This window comes from Mirounga angustirostris, unplaced genomic scaffold (assembly GCF_029215605.1).
Source record: "Mirounga angustirostris isolate CCGP_5_RB_7025 unplaced genomic scaffold, mMirAng1.0.hap1 SCAF_9, whole genome shotgun sequence".
Taxonomy (NCBI): Eukaryota; Metazoa; Chordata; class Mammalia; order Carnivora; family Phocidae; genus Mirounga; species Mirounga angustirostris.
This window is the reverse complement of record NW_026991717.1, coordinates 80,060,602-80,076,239: the sequence shown is the minus strand read 5'-3', so window position 1 is coordinate 80,076,239 and position 15,638 is coordinate 80,060,602. Positions and strand designations below refer to the sequence as shown.

General features: G+C 37.2%; 2 protein-coding genes across 7 annotated transcripts in view; one reads left to right on the top strand and one right to left on the bottom strand.

Annotated features, from left to right (window-relative positions):
• HECTD1 (HECT domain E3 ubiquitin protein ligase 1) overlaps positions 1 to 15,638 on the top strand; it is a 90,292-nt gene that overhangs the window by 71,403 nt on the left and 3,251 nt on the right. For 5 of the 6 annotated variants that reach the window (XM_064570911.1, XM_045900654.3, XM_064570912.1 and 2 more), the window contains 14 exons: positions 299 to 455; positions 2,781 to 3,003; positions 4,135 to 4,189; positions 4,414 to 4,596; positions 4,979 to 5,186; positions 5,275 to 5,360; positions 5,584 to 5,711; positions 7,635 to 7,836; positions 9,484 to 9,621; positions 9,882 to 10,489; positions 11,630 to 11,708; positions 11,833 to 11,926; positions 12,624 to 12,774; positions 15,439 to 15,583. In XM_064570911.1, coding sequence (XP_064426981.1) covers positions 299 to 455; positions 2,781 to 3,003; positions 4,135 to 4,189; positions 4,414 to 4,596; positions 4,979 to 5,186; positions 5,275 to 5,360; positions 5,584 to 5,711; positions 7,635 to 7,836; positions 9,484 to 9,621; positions 9,882 to 10,489; positions 11,630 to 11,708; positions 11,833 to 11,926; positions 12,624 to 12,774; positions 15,439 to 15,583 — 2,457 coding nt within the window. The remainder of the gene's footprint in view (positions 1 to 298; positions 456 to 2,780; positions 3,004 to 4,134; positions 4,190 to 4,413; positions 4,597 to 4,978; positions 5,187 to 5,274; positions 5,361 to 5,583; positions 5,712 to 7,634; positions 7,837 to 9,483; positions 9,622 to 9,881; positions 10,490 to 11,629; positions 11,709 to 11,832; positions 11,927 to 12,623; positions 12,775 to 15,438; positions 15,584 to 15,638) is intronic. The other variant, XM_064570913.1, reaches the window with a different exon arrangement.
• The window catches only part of AP4S1 (adaptor related protein complex 4 subunit sigma 1), a 60,256-nt gene continuing 49,642 nt past the window's right edge, over positions 5,025 to 15,638 (bottom strand). Inside the window, exon 6 of the mRNA XM_064570926.1 lies at positions 5,025 to 7,894. The gene's annotated coding sequence lies outside the window, so the exon portion shown is untranslated. The remainder of the gene's footprint in view (positions 7,895 to 15,638) is intronic.

Below are 15,638 nucleotides of genomic sequence, written 5' to 3'. Positions count from 1 at the left end.
GGCTCCATGCTCAGCGGGGAGTCTGCTTCTCCCTCTCCCAGTCCCCCTACTTGTGTTCGCTCTCTCGCGGTCTCTCTCCCCATCAAATAAATTTAAAAAATCTTTTAAAAAAATCATTAAGAAATGTATATGCCTATATATGTTTATGTTGGCTCGTTTTGTTGTAAGAAATATGGCTAAATAAGGAAGTGTAAAAGCTATACAGAGACGTATTTAACATACACCTCATTTTAAAGATAGCACATCACTTTTGCAATAATGAAAAGTTTTATCTTGTTTATATGTGGAATTTTAACAGGAAGAAGAGGAGTATGAAACTAAAGGAGGACGTCGGAGAACATGGGATGATGATTATGTACTCAAGCGGCAGTTTTCTGCTTTGGTTCCTGCTTTTGATCCTAGACCTGGTCGTACTAATGTCCAGCAGACGACTGATCTAGAGATTCCACCGCCAGGTACTGTGTATTTTAGTTTTGTGATTTATTTTGAACAGATACCAAATAATGTTATATGTAATCAGGAAAGTAAGTGCTACTTATATATGCAGGTTATAAGTAAAAGTTTTCAAAAAAAGAAAAAAAACTACATATCAGCCACAAGTCCTTAAAATATACAGATTTTTTATAAGATTTTTTTTATTTATTGGAGAGAGAGAGGGAGAGAGCACAAGCAGGGGGAAGAGCAGAGAGAGCCTGATGCGGCGCTCGATCCCAGGACCCCGGGATCATGACCTGAGCCGAAGGCAGACGCTTAACCACTACACCACCCAGGCATCCTGATACAGATTATTTTTAAAGGAGCAAATTGCAGTTCTTTAAAAACACAGCGTTCTGTGTTTGCGTAATTTTTAAAGGAAGGCTCATTTAAAGGTAGATAATTTGTATTCTCTATTCTACTGGATCAAAATTGCTATGGATTATTCCTATTCTACTTTGGAAAGTTGTATAGTAGTTTCATTTATGGTCTTGAGTTAGTCAGCCTGGTAACTCTCTCTCACAACTCTGTTTTGGTTGTAATAGGCACACTAATGATCCCCAAAGGTATGCAGGTCCTGACCTCCGTAATCTGTGAATAGGTTACCTTAGTATGACAAAAGAGGCTTTGCAGACGAGATTAAATTAAGGATTTTGAGATGGGGGAATTATCCTGGATTATCCAGGTAGGCCCAGTGTAAACATTAGTGTCCACATAAAAGCAGTACAGGAGGGGGGGCGCCAGAGTGGCGCAGTTGGTTGGGTGTCAGACTCTTGGTTTCGGTTCAGGTCGTGATCTTGGAGTCATGAGAATCAACCCTGCGTCGGACTCTGTGCTCAGTGTAGAGTCTGCTTGAGACCGTCTCCTCCCTTGGCCTCTCCCCCTCTGCGCTCTTGCTCTCTCTTTCTCTCTCTAACGTAAGTAAATAAATTTAAAAAAAAAAAGCTTAAGAGGAATACAGGAGGGTCTGAGACAGAGAAGGAGATTTGACAACAGGAAGCAGAGATCAGAGTGTTGAGGGGCCATGAACTGTGGAATACGGGCAGCCTCTAGATGCTCGAAAAGACAAGCAAACAGATTCTTAGAGCTTCCAAAAGGAACAAAGCCCTGCCAACCCATTTAAGATTTCTCCCTTCTAGAACTGGTTGTTTTAAACCACCCAGTTTATGGTAATTTATTAAAACAGCAATAAGATGCTAATATACTGAGCAAATCACCTAATTTGTGTAAGCCTGAATTTTCTCATCTCTTACATGGAGAAAGTGATAGTTTCTATTTGACAAGGTAGTTAAAAGCTTTAAATGAGGTAAAATATATAAAGTGCTTAGCATGGTACCTGATGTATGCCTCAATAAACATCAGCTATAGTAATCAGTATATTATCCTTAAGGAAGACTTAAATGTTGATTAAGTATGGAATGTATTTTTTACTTGATAGAACGATACCTGTGTTAAATAGGGGGGAAGTAAGTATGCTTCATAGTATGATGTTCTATGGTGAGTTTGCATATAGGCTGATCAAGATGTTCCAAGATCCCTTCAAAAAGAAAAACCTATGCTACGGAATATAAACAGGTACAAATTTTCTGTAGAGCTCTTCAGCAATATATTTCATATTGTTACTACCAGAAATCTATAGTAAAGAAATACTGGCTCTGCACCCAGATTTATATACACTGGTGACTACACAAGTATTATTTATATTGTCAGAAAATTGGAAATGACCTTCATTATTTCCAGTAACAGGGATATGGTTCGTTTAATGGAATGTCATGCAATGAATAAAATTAATACTTCAGAAGATTATATCATGGTATGAGGAAAAAATTGCTGAGCTAATGAAAAAGAAGAGTACACCACCAAATACACTATGTACCTATTTGTGTGTGGCGGGGGGCGGTACCTCACAATCCACTCATTCAATGTGAGCAGAAGGTTGACAGTTCATTGACTGGAGTCTGTGGTTTTCTCTGTATGTAGAGCTATGAATAATTTTAGTGTTCTGATTTATAAGAATAAAATGTTTCTGAAATATTCATATAGTTAGCATGTGTTTTCTTAAAACAATGAGATCCCTATCATATGCATAAATTCAGCTTTAATGCTCTGTCTTTAAGTAACCTAGGTATGTTGTTCCCATTTTCTAAAAAAAAATTGTTGAGGCCAGAAGAGTCTTAAGTAGCTGATGTCTTTACTAATATCTGACAGAAGAATTTAGATTTCATGTAGCTTTGTCTCCCGGTGCAGTGTTCCTTATGGCCTGCTTGCTATAGTGTAATTGTTTTTGATGTCTTCCATATTTTTAGGAACACCTCATTCAGAGCTCTTGGAAGAAGTTGAATGTACTCCGTCACCTCGATTAGCCCTCACTTTGAAAGTAACAGGTCTTGGAACAACTCGTGAAGTTGAATTACCACTCACCAATTTCAGATCAACCATTTTTTACTATGTACAAAAATTGCTTCAATTGTCCTGTAATGGCAGTGTGAAATCAGATAAACTTAGGCGTATTTGGGAGCCAACATACACGTAAGAGATTTTAACATAATGTTTTAAGTAGGTATTTTCATGATGCATCAGCCTAGAAGCATTGTATTTCTGTATTTTTTACTATAGAAATAAAATATTTGGTTCTTGTTCTCTTGGTTTACAACGGGATTAAGAGCATTTCTGACTCCTGAGGTAGAATGTTTTAAGGTTTCAACTGAAAGTAACTTTAGAAATAAACTAGACTAGTATCTTATGTAATAAATGTTGAACTCTTTGCATTTGTGTATGAGGTACTAAATATTTTCTGTTTTTTGTTTTGGGGTTTGCAAGTTAAGCCTACCGCTCTTTGTTCATTCATTCATTGAACAAGTAATTAATAATGACCTTGGGCACATTTAATGTTTTGGTGGCTCATTCTGTTAATCAGTAAAATGAGCCTGGTTGTGAGGAATCAGTGAATTAATACATGTAAAGTGTTTTCAGTATTGTCTGGGTGCTCAGTATTACCTATAATAATTATTAATTATTATTTATTATTTAATAACAGCTTAATATGTAAATGAAATTTTAATCATCCTGTAAATCTTACTTTTATTTTTCTGATGTTCTCTTAACATCATTGATAATTTTATGTAATGTCTAATGAAGTGATCTAGATCCTTTTGAGATAAAACAGAAGGCTATCATGATATTTCTCCCCACCCTGTTCAGTGTTTATTGGAGTTTCAAATTTTATCTCCACTGCCTTATGTGAACATAAAGGCTCCTGGTCCTTGTTTTTCTTATCCTTTTTTTCCATCTAGACATAGAAGCGCAAACCATTTCTCATCTTTTTTTATTTTTACAACAATAAATGAAAGTTATAACACATGATATAGCATATTACTTCATATCTTTAAAGATCCTAGGTTTGACAAACGTATGCAATCTTTGCAATTATGCTAAATTTATAAATAATAACTCTTTTTCAGGAATATGATTTCTGCTGCTTTCCCCCATGTTTAACAAATTGAATTTTTTTTTTAAATAAATTGTCCCTGAGTTTAATGTTTAAGCATATGGCTAATGAATGACATCATTCATGTATTTTTTAAAGAATTGAAGCCTTATTGGAAATAACCACAAATCATTTGATTTATGAATTAATGTGAATAATATCTTCATGTTTAGAATCATGTACAGAGAAATGAAGGATTCTGACAAAGAGAAGGAAAATGGAAAAATGGTAAGTGATATTTAAATGGATCTTCTTGGCTACTTAGTGAAAAAAAGGGAAAATAAAGAAAAACTAACACTGTTTTAATTGAACATTTGAGGGGAAAAAATCACTAACATGGAATTCTTTAGATGAGGTTAAATGCATGATTTTAAAGCTACCTTATGTAATGCATGTGAAATAGCATAGACTTTTAATCAGGAAAGGCCAACATTTGGTTTTTCCTATTGTAGGGTTGTTGGTCTGTAGAGCATGTGGAACAGTACCTTGGCACTGATGAATTACCAAAGAATGACTTGATAACCTACCTGCAGAAGAATGCAGACGCCGCTTTCCTGCGCCACTGGAAATTAACTGGCACTAATAAAAGTATTAGGAAAAACAGAAATTGTTCTCAGCTCATAGCTGCATATAAGGTATATATTGGCATCAAAACACAATTGGGAATGGCTTTGTGCTTTGTTTGCAGCTTTTAAAGACTCTTAAGAAAAAGAGGTTCATTGGGACATGTTTAAAAAATGAGGTTGAATTAACATTGTTAATATGCCAAGTACTAAAACTTCAAATGTGATTTGTGGTATTGGATCTAATAAGTACATGGTTTTAACTGTGGCTTACGGTGGTTATAGTTTATTTGGGAATGGTTTAGAACATATTGATTTTCAACTTGGGTAATAGTGTTTTTATTTAAAAAGAAGGCAATTTGAAAAATTTCAGCATTTTCAAATACTTATAGGATGATACAGTGCTTTTCTCGAAAATGTGATTAATGGCTAGTTTTACTAATTGTTTCTATAGGATTTTTGTGAGCATGGAACAAAGTCTGGATTAAACCAGGGGGCCATTTCCTCTCTTCAGAGTAGTGATATTCTTAATTTGGCAAAAGAACAACCTCAGGCCAAAGCTGGCAATGGACAGAATTCTTGCGGAGTAGAAGATGTTCTTCAGCTTCTGCGTATTCTCTATATAGTTGCAAGTGACCCTTATTCAAGAATATCCCAAGAAGGTCTGTAAGAATCCTTGTTTCATTTCTGTGTCATTTTTAAAAGGAAGTCCGTTTATTTATATCTTTATTAATTTTATTAATTTTACAGAAGGCGATGAGCAGCCTCAGTTTACTTTTCCACCAGATGAATTCACTAGCAAAAAAATCACAACAAAAATCTTGCAGCAGATTGAGGTAATAAAATCAGATAGTTGAACTCGTTAGTCTGTAACTTTTAGACTTTCAAAGTATTGTCTCTTCTTTTTCTACTTTCCACCATCTCTACTGTTAATCTCTGATTCGTTGATTTAGGCCATATGGTCCATTGGCATTAATTTCTTTCATTACTTTTAAGAAGTGACTCCTGTTTTTCTTTTTAAATAATTGTATGATGACATTGTTATTTGTTAATTTGCAGGAACCGCTGGCATTGGCAAGTGGGGCTCTACCAGACTGGTGTGAACAGTTAACCAGCAAGTGTCCTTTCCTAATACCGTTTGAAACTAGACAGCTTTATTTCACGTGTACAGCATTTGGTGCATCAAGGTAGGAAGTACTTTTATATTTTTTTTAGTGTTATATAAGCTCAAAATGTACAAATATACTTTATGTCAAGACTGATGGAAGGAATATATTATCTTGTTTTCTTATAAAGAGTTGTAGTGTTTAAACGTTTTTTTTTATTTCTAGTTGGATACATGCTCTCCTACAGTTGACCCTTGAACAATGTCAGGGTTAGGGATCCCAACCCTCCCTGCGCAGTTGATCATATTTAAAGATCTTATTTATTTGGGGGAGACAGAGAGTTCGTGAGTGGGGAGAGGGAAAAAGAGGGAGAAGCAGACTCCCCACCCAGCAGGGAGCCCAATGTGGAACTCGATCCCAGGACCCTGGGATCATGACCTGAGCCGAAGGCAGACGCTTAACGACCCAGTCACCCAGGCACCCTTATTTATTTATTTTAGAGATAGACAGCATGAGCAGGGGGAGGAGCAGAAGGAGAGGGACAAGCAGACTCCATGCTGAGCACAGAGCCCGAAGCAGAGCTCGATTCCATGACCCTGAAATCATGACCTGAGCTGAAATCAAGAGTTAGAGGATTAACCAACTGAGCCACCCAGGCACCCCTAAAGATTTTATTTTTAAGTAATTTCTACACCCAGCATGGGGCTCGAATTTACAACCCCAAGACCAGGAGTTAACATGCTCTACCAACTGAGCCAGCCAGGTGCCCCCAAAAGAAAATATTTTAAAATCAGTAGCATTTTAATGATGGCTTTCAGTTTGTATCACAGTAATAAAGATAGCTTAATGATTTTTTAGTTTCTCCATAGTTAAGAAGTATTCATTTGTAATTTTTTTTTTTTAAGATTTTATTTATTTATTTGACAGAGACACGAGAGAGGGAACACAAGCAGGGGGAGTGGGAGAGGGAGAAACAGGCCTCCTGCTGAGCAAGGGCCCCGATGCAGGGCTCGATCCCAGGACCCTGGGATTATGACCCGAGCTGAACGCAGATGCTTAACGACTGAGCCACCCAGGCGCCACTAATTTTATTCTTTTTTTTTTTTAAAGATTTTATTTGACAGAGACAGCGAGAGAGGGAACACAAGCAGGGGCAGAGGCAGAGGGAGAAGCAGGCTTCCCACGGAGCAGGGGGCCCGATGCGGGGCTCGATCCCAGGACCCTGGGATCATGACCTGAGCTGAAGGCAGATGCTTAACGACTGAGCCACCCAGTCATTTGTATTTTTATGTATCATAAGTTTGTCTATTTTTTAAATTGAAATATAGTTGACAGGCCATGTTACATTAATGGAAGGTGTACAACAGTGATTCAGCAACTGTGTACATTATGCTGTGCTCACAAGTGTAGCAACTGTCTGTCAGCCATACAATGCTATTAGAATCCTATTGACTGTATTCCCTATGCTGTTCATTTCATCCCCAGTTTTTGTATATTTTTGTGTCACATGGGATTGGGACCACAGACCTTTATTTTGATCTGTTAATTACTAAAGTAAAGAGGAAAAATACCTAAGTATTTTCTCAATTTGTTTAGAAAAATAATAAAGGGGTTTATATGTTTTAAGAGAGGAAGCAACAATTTATGCAGTAAGAAAATCTGTCGCCTAATAAAATACTATTTTTTGTTTGTTTTTTTTTAAGATTTTATTTATTTTTATTTGAGAGAGAGAGAATGAGAGAGAAAGAGCACATGAGAGGGGGGAGGGTCAGAGGGAGAAGCAGACTCCCCGCCGAGCAGAGAGCCCGATGCGGGACTTGATCCAGGGACTCCAGGATCATGACCTGAGCCGAAGGCAGTCACTTAACTGACTGAGCCACCCAGGCGCCCCTAAAATACTATTTTTCAAAAGAATAGTTAAATCTTTGAATTACATTGCTGGTTTAATAGTACATTCTAACTATTACTGAACGGTAGAGCTACATAAATATTTTTCTGTTTTAGAGCAATAGTGTGGTTACAAAACCGACGTGAAGCCACCGTGGAAAGAACAAGGACCACCAGTACTGTCAGGCGAGATGATCCTGGAGAGTTTCGAGTGGGTCGTCTCAAGCACGAAAGAGTGAAAGTCCCACGTGGTGAATCACTGATGGAATGGGCTGAGAACGTCATGCAAATACACGCAGATCGGAAATCGGTTCTTGAGGTACCTCGCTCACATATAATTTCTTTTCGTATGCAGGAATGACAGAAAACCAGCAAACCTGTATGTTCCACAGCATGCAAACTACATTAGATAGAAATGAAAAATGGAGAGGGATTTCTCTGCCCTCTATGCAAGGCCTTTCCCTCTGATAGAGCATCTTTTATAAGAGGATGTCAGCTCACCTCTTCAGAGGTCAGGATCTTGTGATTTGATGAGCAGCAAAGAGTATCTTCACTCTTGAGGTGGGAAAGTGCTTGGTCCTTTTGAAGGACATTACTCCTTTCTTAACAAAGCCTGAGCCGAATAATGGCACTCACTAAGGATTCTTTTTGATACTCTGTATTTTACCTTTATATTAAGCTCTGCTATTAGATATCTGCAATTTGGGAGCATACTGTTTTATAATATTGTTAGACTGTGCTTGGCATTATATCATTGGCCTGTGTTGAGAGATGTTATGGCAAATAACAGTATAAAATTTAATATCCTTACTATAGAGATGTTACTGTAGGCATTGTTGATTATATCCTATATACCTGTTATTCCCTATATGAGGGACAATGGAAGAAATCTCTCTCATAAATGTGAACCAGCTGCTTATTTTATCTTTTTTTTTTTTTTAAGATTTTATTTTATTTATTCGTTTGAGAGCACGAGTCGGGGATAGAGGCAGAGGAAGAGGGGAAAGCAGACCCTGCTGAGCAGGGAGCCCAGTGTGGAGCTTGATCCTCATCCCCCCTGAGATCAGGCTCTGAGCTGAAGGCAGACGCTTAACTGACTGAGTCACCCAGGCGTCCCTTAGTTTATCATTTGAATCAGAGACTGATCATGGCAAATATGATACATCTCTAGAAAATATATAAGGCTTTTAGGGCTTTCACTTTAAACTCTCTTTGCCTTCATCTTATTCTTCAAACTAGATCAACCTCAATTATTTTATTTTTTTTAATCATGCACTATATGTTTTTATAAGCTGCCTCAAATCACTTGTGGAGTATGTAGAGTATGGATAAAAGCCTTTAAAGTGATTGCCTGAAGTCAGGAGTAAGTGCAAGAGTTTAGGTTTTAGTGTTACATAGACACACATACACAGCTGTATGCCACTTTTTCCTCAAGCAAATGATGTAATCTTTTTATCTAAAATTTGGTTTCCTTTGGTGTAAAAAAATGAGATGAAAATCTATTTTGTAGGGTTGGTGTGAGAAATAAATTAATGAACAATGTAGTGAACAATGCTCACCACAGTGTTTATGCAGTGGTGTACAACAAATACACTTTTTAGAAAAACTGGAATAAAACTTCTGTGTTGTCTATAATGTGTTGTGTATAATATTCTACTGCTGTTGCGGGGTGCCTGGGGTGGCTCAGATGGTTAAGCGTCTGCCTTCGGCTCAGGTCATGATCCCAGGGTCCTGGGATCGAGTCCCGCATCGGGCTTCCTGCTCCTTGGGAGCCTGCTTCTCCCTCTGCCTGCCGCTCCCCCTGCTCATGCTCTCGCTCTCTCTGTATCTCTCTGTCTCAAATGAATAAATAAAATCTTAAAAAAAAAAAAATTCTCTTGTAAAAAAAAGACGTATTGGCAAGAATGGGATCATTTAAGAAAAATTTTTTAAGCTCACTTGTCCCCACAATTTGTTTACATTTTAGGTTGAATTTTTAGGAGAAGAAGGAACTGGCTTGGGCCCTACATTAGAGTTTTATGCTCTGGTGGCAGCAGAATTCCAGAGAACTGATCTGGGAGCTTGGCTTTGTGATGATAATTTTCCAGATGATGAATCTCGTCATGTAAGATTTAGTTCCCATTTTGTGATTATTTGTGATTCTGCTTTTAGTATTAAAAATAGGTTATGCTTTCAGAATTTAAGCCAGGCTTTCTGACTCTCTTTTTTATTATTGATTAGATGCTATTAAAATGTTCTCTCAGTCATCAAAAACTATTTAATAAAAGGTGTATACATAAATACTTTAACTAAATTGATGAAGATGTTTAATATTTATGCATCTTTTATCTAATTTTATTTGTATTTCTCCCTCTAAAACACTAGGTTGATCTTGGGGGTGGATTGAAACCTCCCGGATACTATGTGCAGAGATCATGTGGACTGTTCACAGCACCATTTCCACAAGACAGTGATGAGCTTGAAAGGATCACGAAACTCTTTCATTTCCTTGGAATTTTCTTGGCCAAATGCATTCAAGACAATAGACTTGTGGACTTACCTATTTCTAAACCTTTCTTTAAACTTATGTGTATGGGTGACATTAAAAGCAATATGAGTAAATTAATTTATGAGTCACGAAGTGATAGAGACTTACACTGTACTGAAAGTCAGTCTGAAGCTTCTACAGAAGAAGGTCATGATTCACTCTCAGTAGGAAGCTTTGAAGAGGATTCAAAATCAGAGTTTATTCTAGATCCCCCCAAACCAAAACCCCCAGCTTGGTTTAATGGAATTTTAACTTGGGAAGACTTTGAACTAGTAAACCCACACAGAGCCAGATTTTTAAAAGAAATTAAAGACCTTGCTGTCAAGAGGCGTCAGATTTTAAGCAACAAAGGTCTTTCTGAAGATGAGAAGAACACGAAATTACAGGAACTAGTGCTAAAGAATCCATCAGGTTCTGGGCCTCCACTTAGCATAGAGGATTTAGGGTAAGTTTTTTATACATGTTCGTCAACCTAATGGATGAATAAGTTTTAAAGCTTTTGTTTCTTTGTCCCCACTAATAGGCAATGTATGAGTTCAGTAGTCTGTTAAGAACAATAATATGCTGTAGGAAATAGTACTGATTTGAATCTTTGAATAGTTCATATTATAAAGACAACACTCAGAATACCAGAACATAGTGTATTAAAACATCACATCTCTGGAAGATTATCTGATTTATCAAATATGATTAATGTATATATCTTACAGGAAAGTCCAAAGCCAAAAATATTTTGAGAAATCATGGCTAGTTAATATAGTGTACTTGGCAGGGCTCAAAATAGTTTGGTCTGTATGTAGGCCTTATGCCCAATGGCTTAGCTAACTCAAATGCTACACATCTTTTGGTAACACTCTGTTAATTTGTATACATGTAATTATTATACCCTTAGTATGTTTTACTATGATTTTGGGCTGACTGAAAGTCTTGCTTTCTTCTTCTTTCTTTCTTAGTTGATAATTTTGAGAGGTTTTGTTTGATAATTTACTATATATTCAAGGTTTGATTTCAGGGTAGGGACAGAGCGTGAATAACTTTAGTGAAGCAGTAGTTTCTCCTTGAAAAAAAAAACAAAATAAAGATGCTGCTGTCGTAATTTATTGCAAAAACCCTTACTTTGTTAATTTTGTGCCATAAGAGAGAAGTGAAATATGGAAAGGTGGTGGTTTCCTGCAATCTTTGCAAAGCCAGGTTTGGTAATGGTTGTTCTAATAATTTTTGTGCACAGGGGTTTTGCATTCAAAAGTCCTCCTACTTAACATCTAAGCTGGTATACTGTTTTTTGTTGGAAGGGTGCAGGGAGTGGGGGTTCATGGTTTTGGCAGCAGTGTTTTATTTATTTTTTAAAGATTTTTATTTATTTGAGAGAGAAAGCACAAGTTGGGGGAGGGGCAGAGGGAGATGCAGACTCCCCCTGAGCAGGGACCCTGATGCAGGGCTCTATCCCAGGACTCCAGGATCATGACCTGAGCTGAAGGCAGACGCTTAACCAACTGGCCACCCAGGTGCCCCTTTGGCAGCAGTGTTTTAAAAATTAAACACCAATGGTAGCTGAATGTTAATCCAGTCCTTTTTGTCTTCCCAGTTTAAATTTCCAGTTTTGCCCTTCCTCAAGAATATATGGTTTTACAGCTGTGGATCTCAAGCCAAGTGGGGAAGATGAGGTAATAAAAATTTTGTTTTTGATGTAGTTGTAAGTTCAGAACATCTTAATGAGGCCAGTTGTAGTAGGTGCTACTGAAATATTCCTAGATATTAACAACAATGTTGGCAAATTTTCCTTTGTAGATGATAACAATGGATAATGCAGAAGAATATGTGGATTTGATGTTTGACTTTTGTATGCATACGGGTATTCAGAAACAGATGGAAGCCTTTAGAGGTAATTTTTAGGGCTCTTTAACTTAATCTTTCTCTTTTTACTTTGAGACATTTGAAATTAAGGTATTTCTCTTGTCAAGAATTGTAGGTAATCTCTAGATTTGCCCTCTAGTTTCCTGTCTTCCAGATAGTTAGGTCCGTCCCACAGAGTACCCAGAACAGGTTGGAACATTCTCCAGCTGTGGTATACCCTCAACTTGCTCCTCCTGAGTAATGGGGGACTCACTTTTGGCCTCCATTTCTTCATTTGTATGTGGACATAGGTTGCATACTTTACGCATTACATGAATTAAGCCAAGTTAGAACCTAAGTTCTTAGGTGAGAATTGAAGCAAAGTATATTAGACTATTCATCACATACTAGTTTTGAAAATGAGAATATAGCTTTGGATAGCCTTGTATGACACAAAGAGCTGGTTAAGAAATTACTAGAATTTGGCTACTGACCATAGTGACTGAATATCTATGTTCACATTTGCAGTATTAAGTGAAATTTCTGTACTTAAAACCTTAGCACAGCTTTGATTTCAAGCTATTTTAATTTATATTTGTTTTTTCAAGCATTTACTGATATTTTATTCATATTATGTCCATTTAGTTGATATTAGCTATTTTGATTTGAAATTTGGTATTTTGAAATTGTAACTTAGAAATTGAGTTGTGTGTTTTGTTTTTATTTTTTTGCTGTGTATAATGTAGATGGGTTTAACAAAGTTTTTCCAATGGAGAAATTAAGTTCCTTCAGCCATGAAGAAGTCCAGATGATACTTTGTGGAAACCAGTCACCATCCTGGGCAGCAGAGGATATTATTAATTATACTGAACCTAAGTTAGGTTATACACGTGACAGGTATGTATTGGTTATTTTCTAAGGTTAACAAAATAGTTTATGTCCCAAAATCAAATGGCAGATTCTCTAAAGAACTACGACTTAGTGAAGTGAGAAAGCTGTTTTCATATCCATTGATAAGGCTGAGTTTACATAAAAAGACAACCGAGTCTTTGTTGGTGTTAAGATTCCATTTTAATTGTTGACTGTTTTAAAAATTGGGTAAATAGTAAACCGTTAGGCTTCATTTTTATAAAAAATTTTATTTATTTGAGAGAGAGCTAGAGAGCACAGTGGGGGTGGGCAGAGGGAGAAGCAGACTCCCCGCTGAGCAGGGAGCCCAATGCAGGGCTTGATCCCAGGACCCTGGGAACATGACTTGGGCCGAAGGCAGGTGCTTAACTGACTGAGCCACCCAGGCACCCCTTTAAGCCCTTAGGCTTCATTTTATATTAACCTTTTTTTTAAAGATGTTATTTATTTGAGAGAGAGTGAGCGAGAGAGCATGAGCAGGAGGGAGAGGCAGAGGGAGAAGCAGACTCCCCACTGAGCAGGGAGGCTGGTGCGGGCTGGAGGCAGGCGCTTAACCTGACTGAGCCCCAGGTGCCCCATATATTAACCTTTATTTTAAAAAAATTTCAAATAGAGGGACGCCTGGGTGGCTCAGTGAGTTAAGTGTCTGCCTTCGGCTTGGGTCATGGTCTCAGGGTCCTGGGATCGAGCCCTGCATCGGGCTCCCTGCTCGGTGGTGAATCTGCTTCTCCCTCTCCTTCTGCCTCTGTGATCTCTCTCTAATAAGTGAGTGGAATCTTAAAAAAAAAAAAATTTTTTTTTTTTTTCCAAATAGAAAAGTTGAATAGTTGAAAGAATTCCCATATCATCTTTACCCAGATTCAACTGTACTTAATACTTCTTTTATATTATCTATTTATATACACACACACGTGATATATGTGTGTGTGTGTACTATTTTTTTCTGAACCATTTGAGAATGTCGCATATATCATGTGCCTTTATTCTGTGATAGAGTGTGCATTTCCTAAAAATATGGATATCCTCCCATGTATCCACATTCACTAGCAAATTCATATTGTTAGCTGATCTTTAGTCCATATTCCAGTTTTGTTGTTTACTCCAATAATGTCCTTCATAGCACTCCCCTCACCACCACTGCCCATTGTCAGGAAATAGCATTTGGTTGTGATAGGGTTATCTTGTGATAGGTTTTTAATCTGAAACAGTTCTTTAGCTGTTTTTTTCTTTTTCTTTCATACCACTGATATTTTTTAAGACTACAGGCCCTATAGTACTTTTTCTTTTTAAATGTTTCCAAATTAACATAAATGAGAGAATACAGTTGACCCCTGAACAATGTAGGGGTTAGGGGCACAGTTGAAAATCCGTATGTTTGATACCCCAAAAACTTAACTACTAGTAGCCTACTTTGACTAACTTTACTGATAATATAAACAGTCAGTACATATGTTATGTGTATTATATACTATATCCTTACAATAACATAAGCTGGAGAAAAGAAAATGTTAAGAAAATCATGAGGGGGGTGCCTGGGTGGCTCATTCGGTTAAGTGTCTGCCTTCAGCTTGGGTCATGATCCTGGGGTCCTGGGATCAAGCCCTGCATTAGGCTCCCTGGCTCAGCGGAGAGCCTGCTTCTGCCTCTCACTTTGCCCCTGCTCGTGTGCTCGCTCACTCACTCTCAAATAAATAAAATCGTTAAAAAAAAAAAAAAAGACTCATGAGGAACTACACTTGTGGTAACATAGCTTAATGTATAAACTTGTTGAATTACTGTGTTGTACACTTCAAACTAATGTAACATTGTCAACTATACTCAGATAACAATTAAAAAAGAAAATCATGAGTTAGAGAAAATGTATTTGCAGTACTCTCTTGTATTTATCTTAAAAAATTACAGATATAAGTGGATCTGTGCAGTCCAAACCCCTTGTTGTTCAAGGGTCAACCGTATTACAAATTAGTTTAAACTTAACATAGCATTTTTTGCTTAAGTCAACTTTTTATTGAATTATAATAGTGCACAAATTGCATGTACAGGCTGGAGAATTTTCACAAAAGGGAAACGCCTGTGTATTGGCACCCAGAACAAGAAACAACTCAAGAATTGTCCTTGCCCATTATATTCTTTTCTAATATTAAATCACTATTTCTGTTGATCAATTTTGCTTGCATTTGCAATTTTGCTTACATTTAGTAAATGAAATCATACAGTATGTATTTTTTAAGGTCTGGCTTCTTTTGTTTAACATTATGATTATGAAATTCATCCCTGTTGTGGCATATAGAAATGGTTTATTTCACTGTTAATAAAGATGGATTGTTTCAGATCCCCTTTGGTAGTTTAGCCATATTTGGATTAATTATGCATGTGCATTTTGAAGTTTTCTGATTTGCTGACCTTGTTGCATATTTGGTCCCTGAACTCCATCAGTGTTTCAGTTCTCAACCATTTATAACTACAAGACAGTCTTTGCAGGGTATTTTTAAAGTAGCTTAATCCACTCATTTCATGCTTACTCAAGAGTCTCTAGATAGTATTCTTCTCACATGTTGATAATTGTTTTTTGGGTTATTGCTGGCTTACAAAGTAGTGTTTTTCATTTAAATCATCTGTCAGCTCAGTAGAACTCTATTTTTCTCCTTTTAGCCCTGGTTTCCTGAGGTTCGTGAGGGTTTTGTGTGGCATGTCTTCAGATGAAAGGAAAGCATTCCTGCAGTTTACCACCGGTTGCTCAACTCTACCCCCAGGTGGACTGGCTAATCTGCATCCCAGGCTCACAGTTGTACGCAAGGTACAAACCTTAGCTAATAGGGAATCCAAATGGAATTTAGTTACTGCAGGATTGA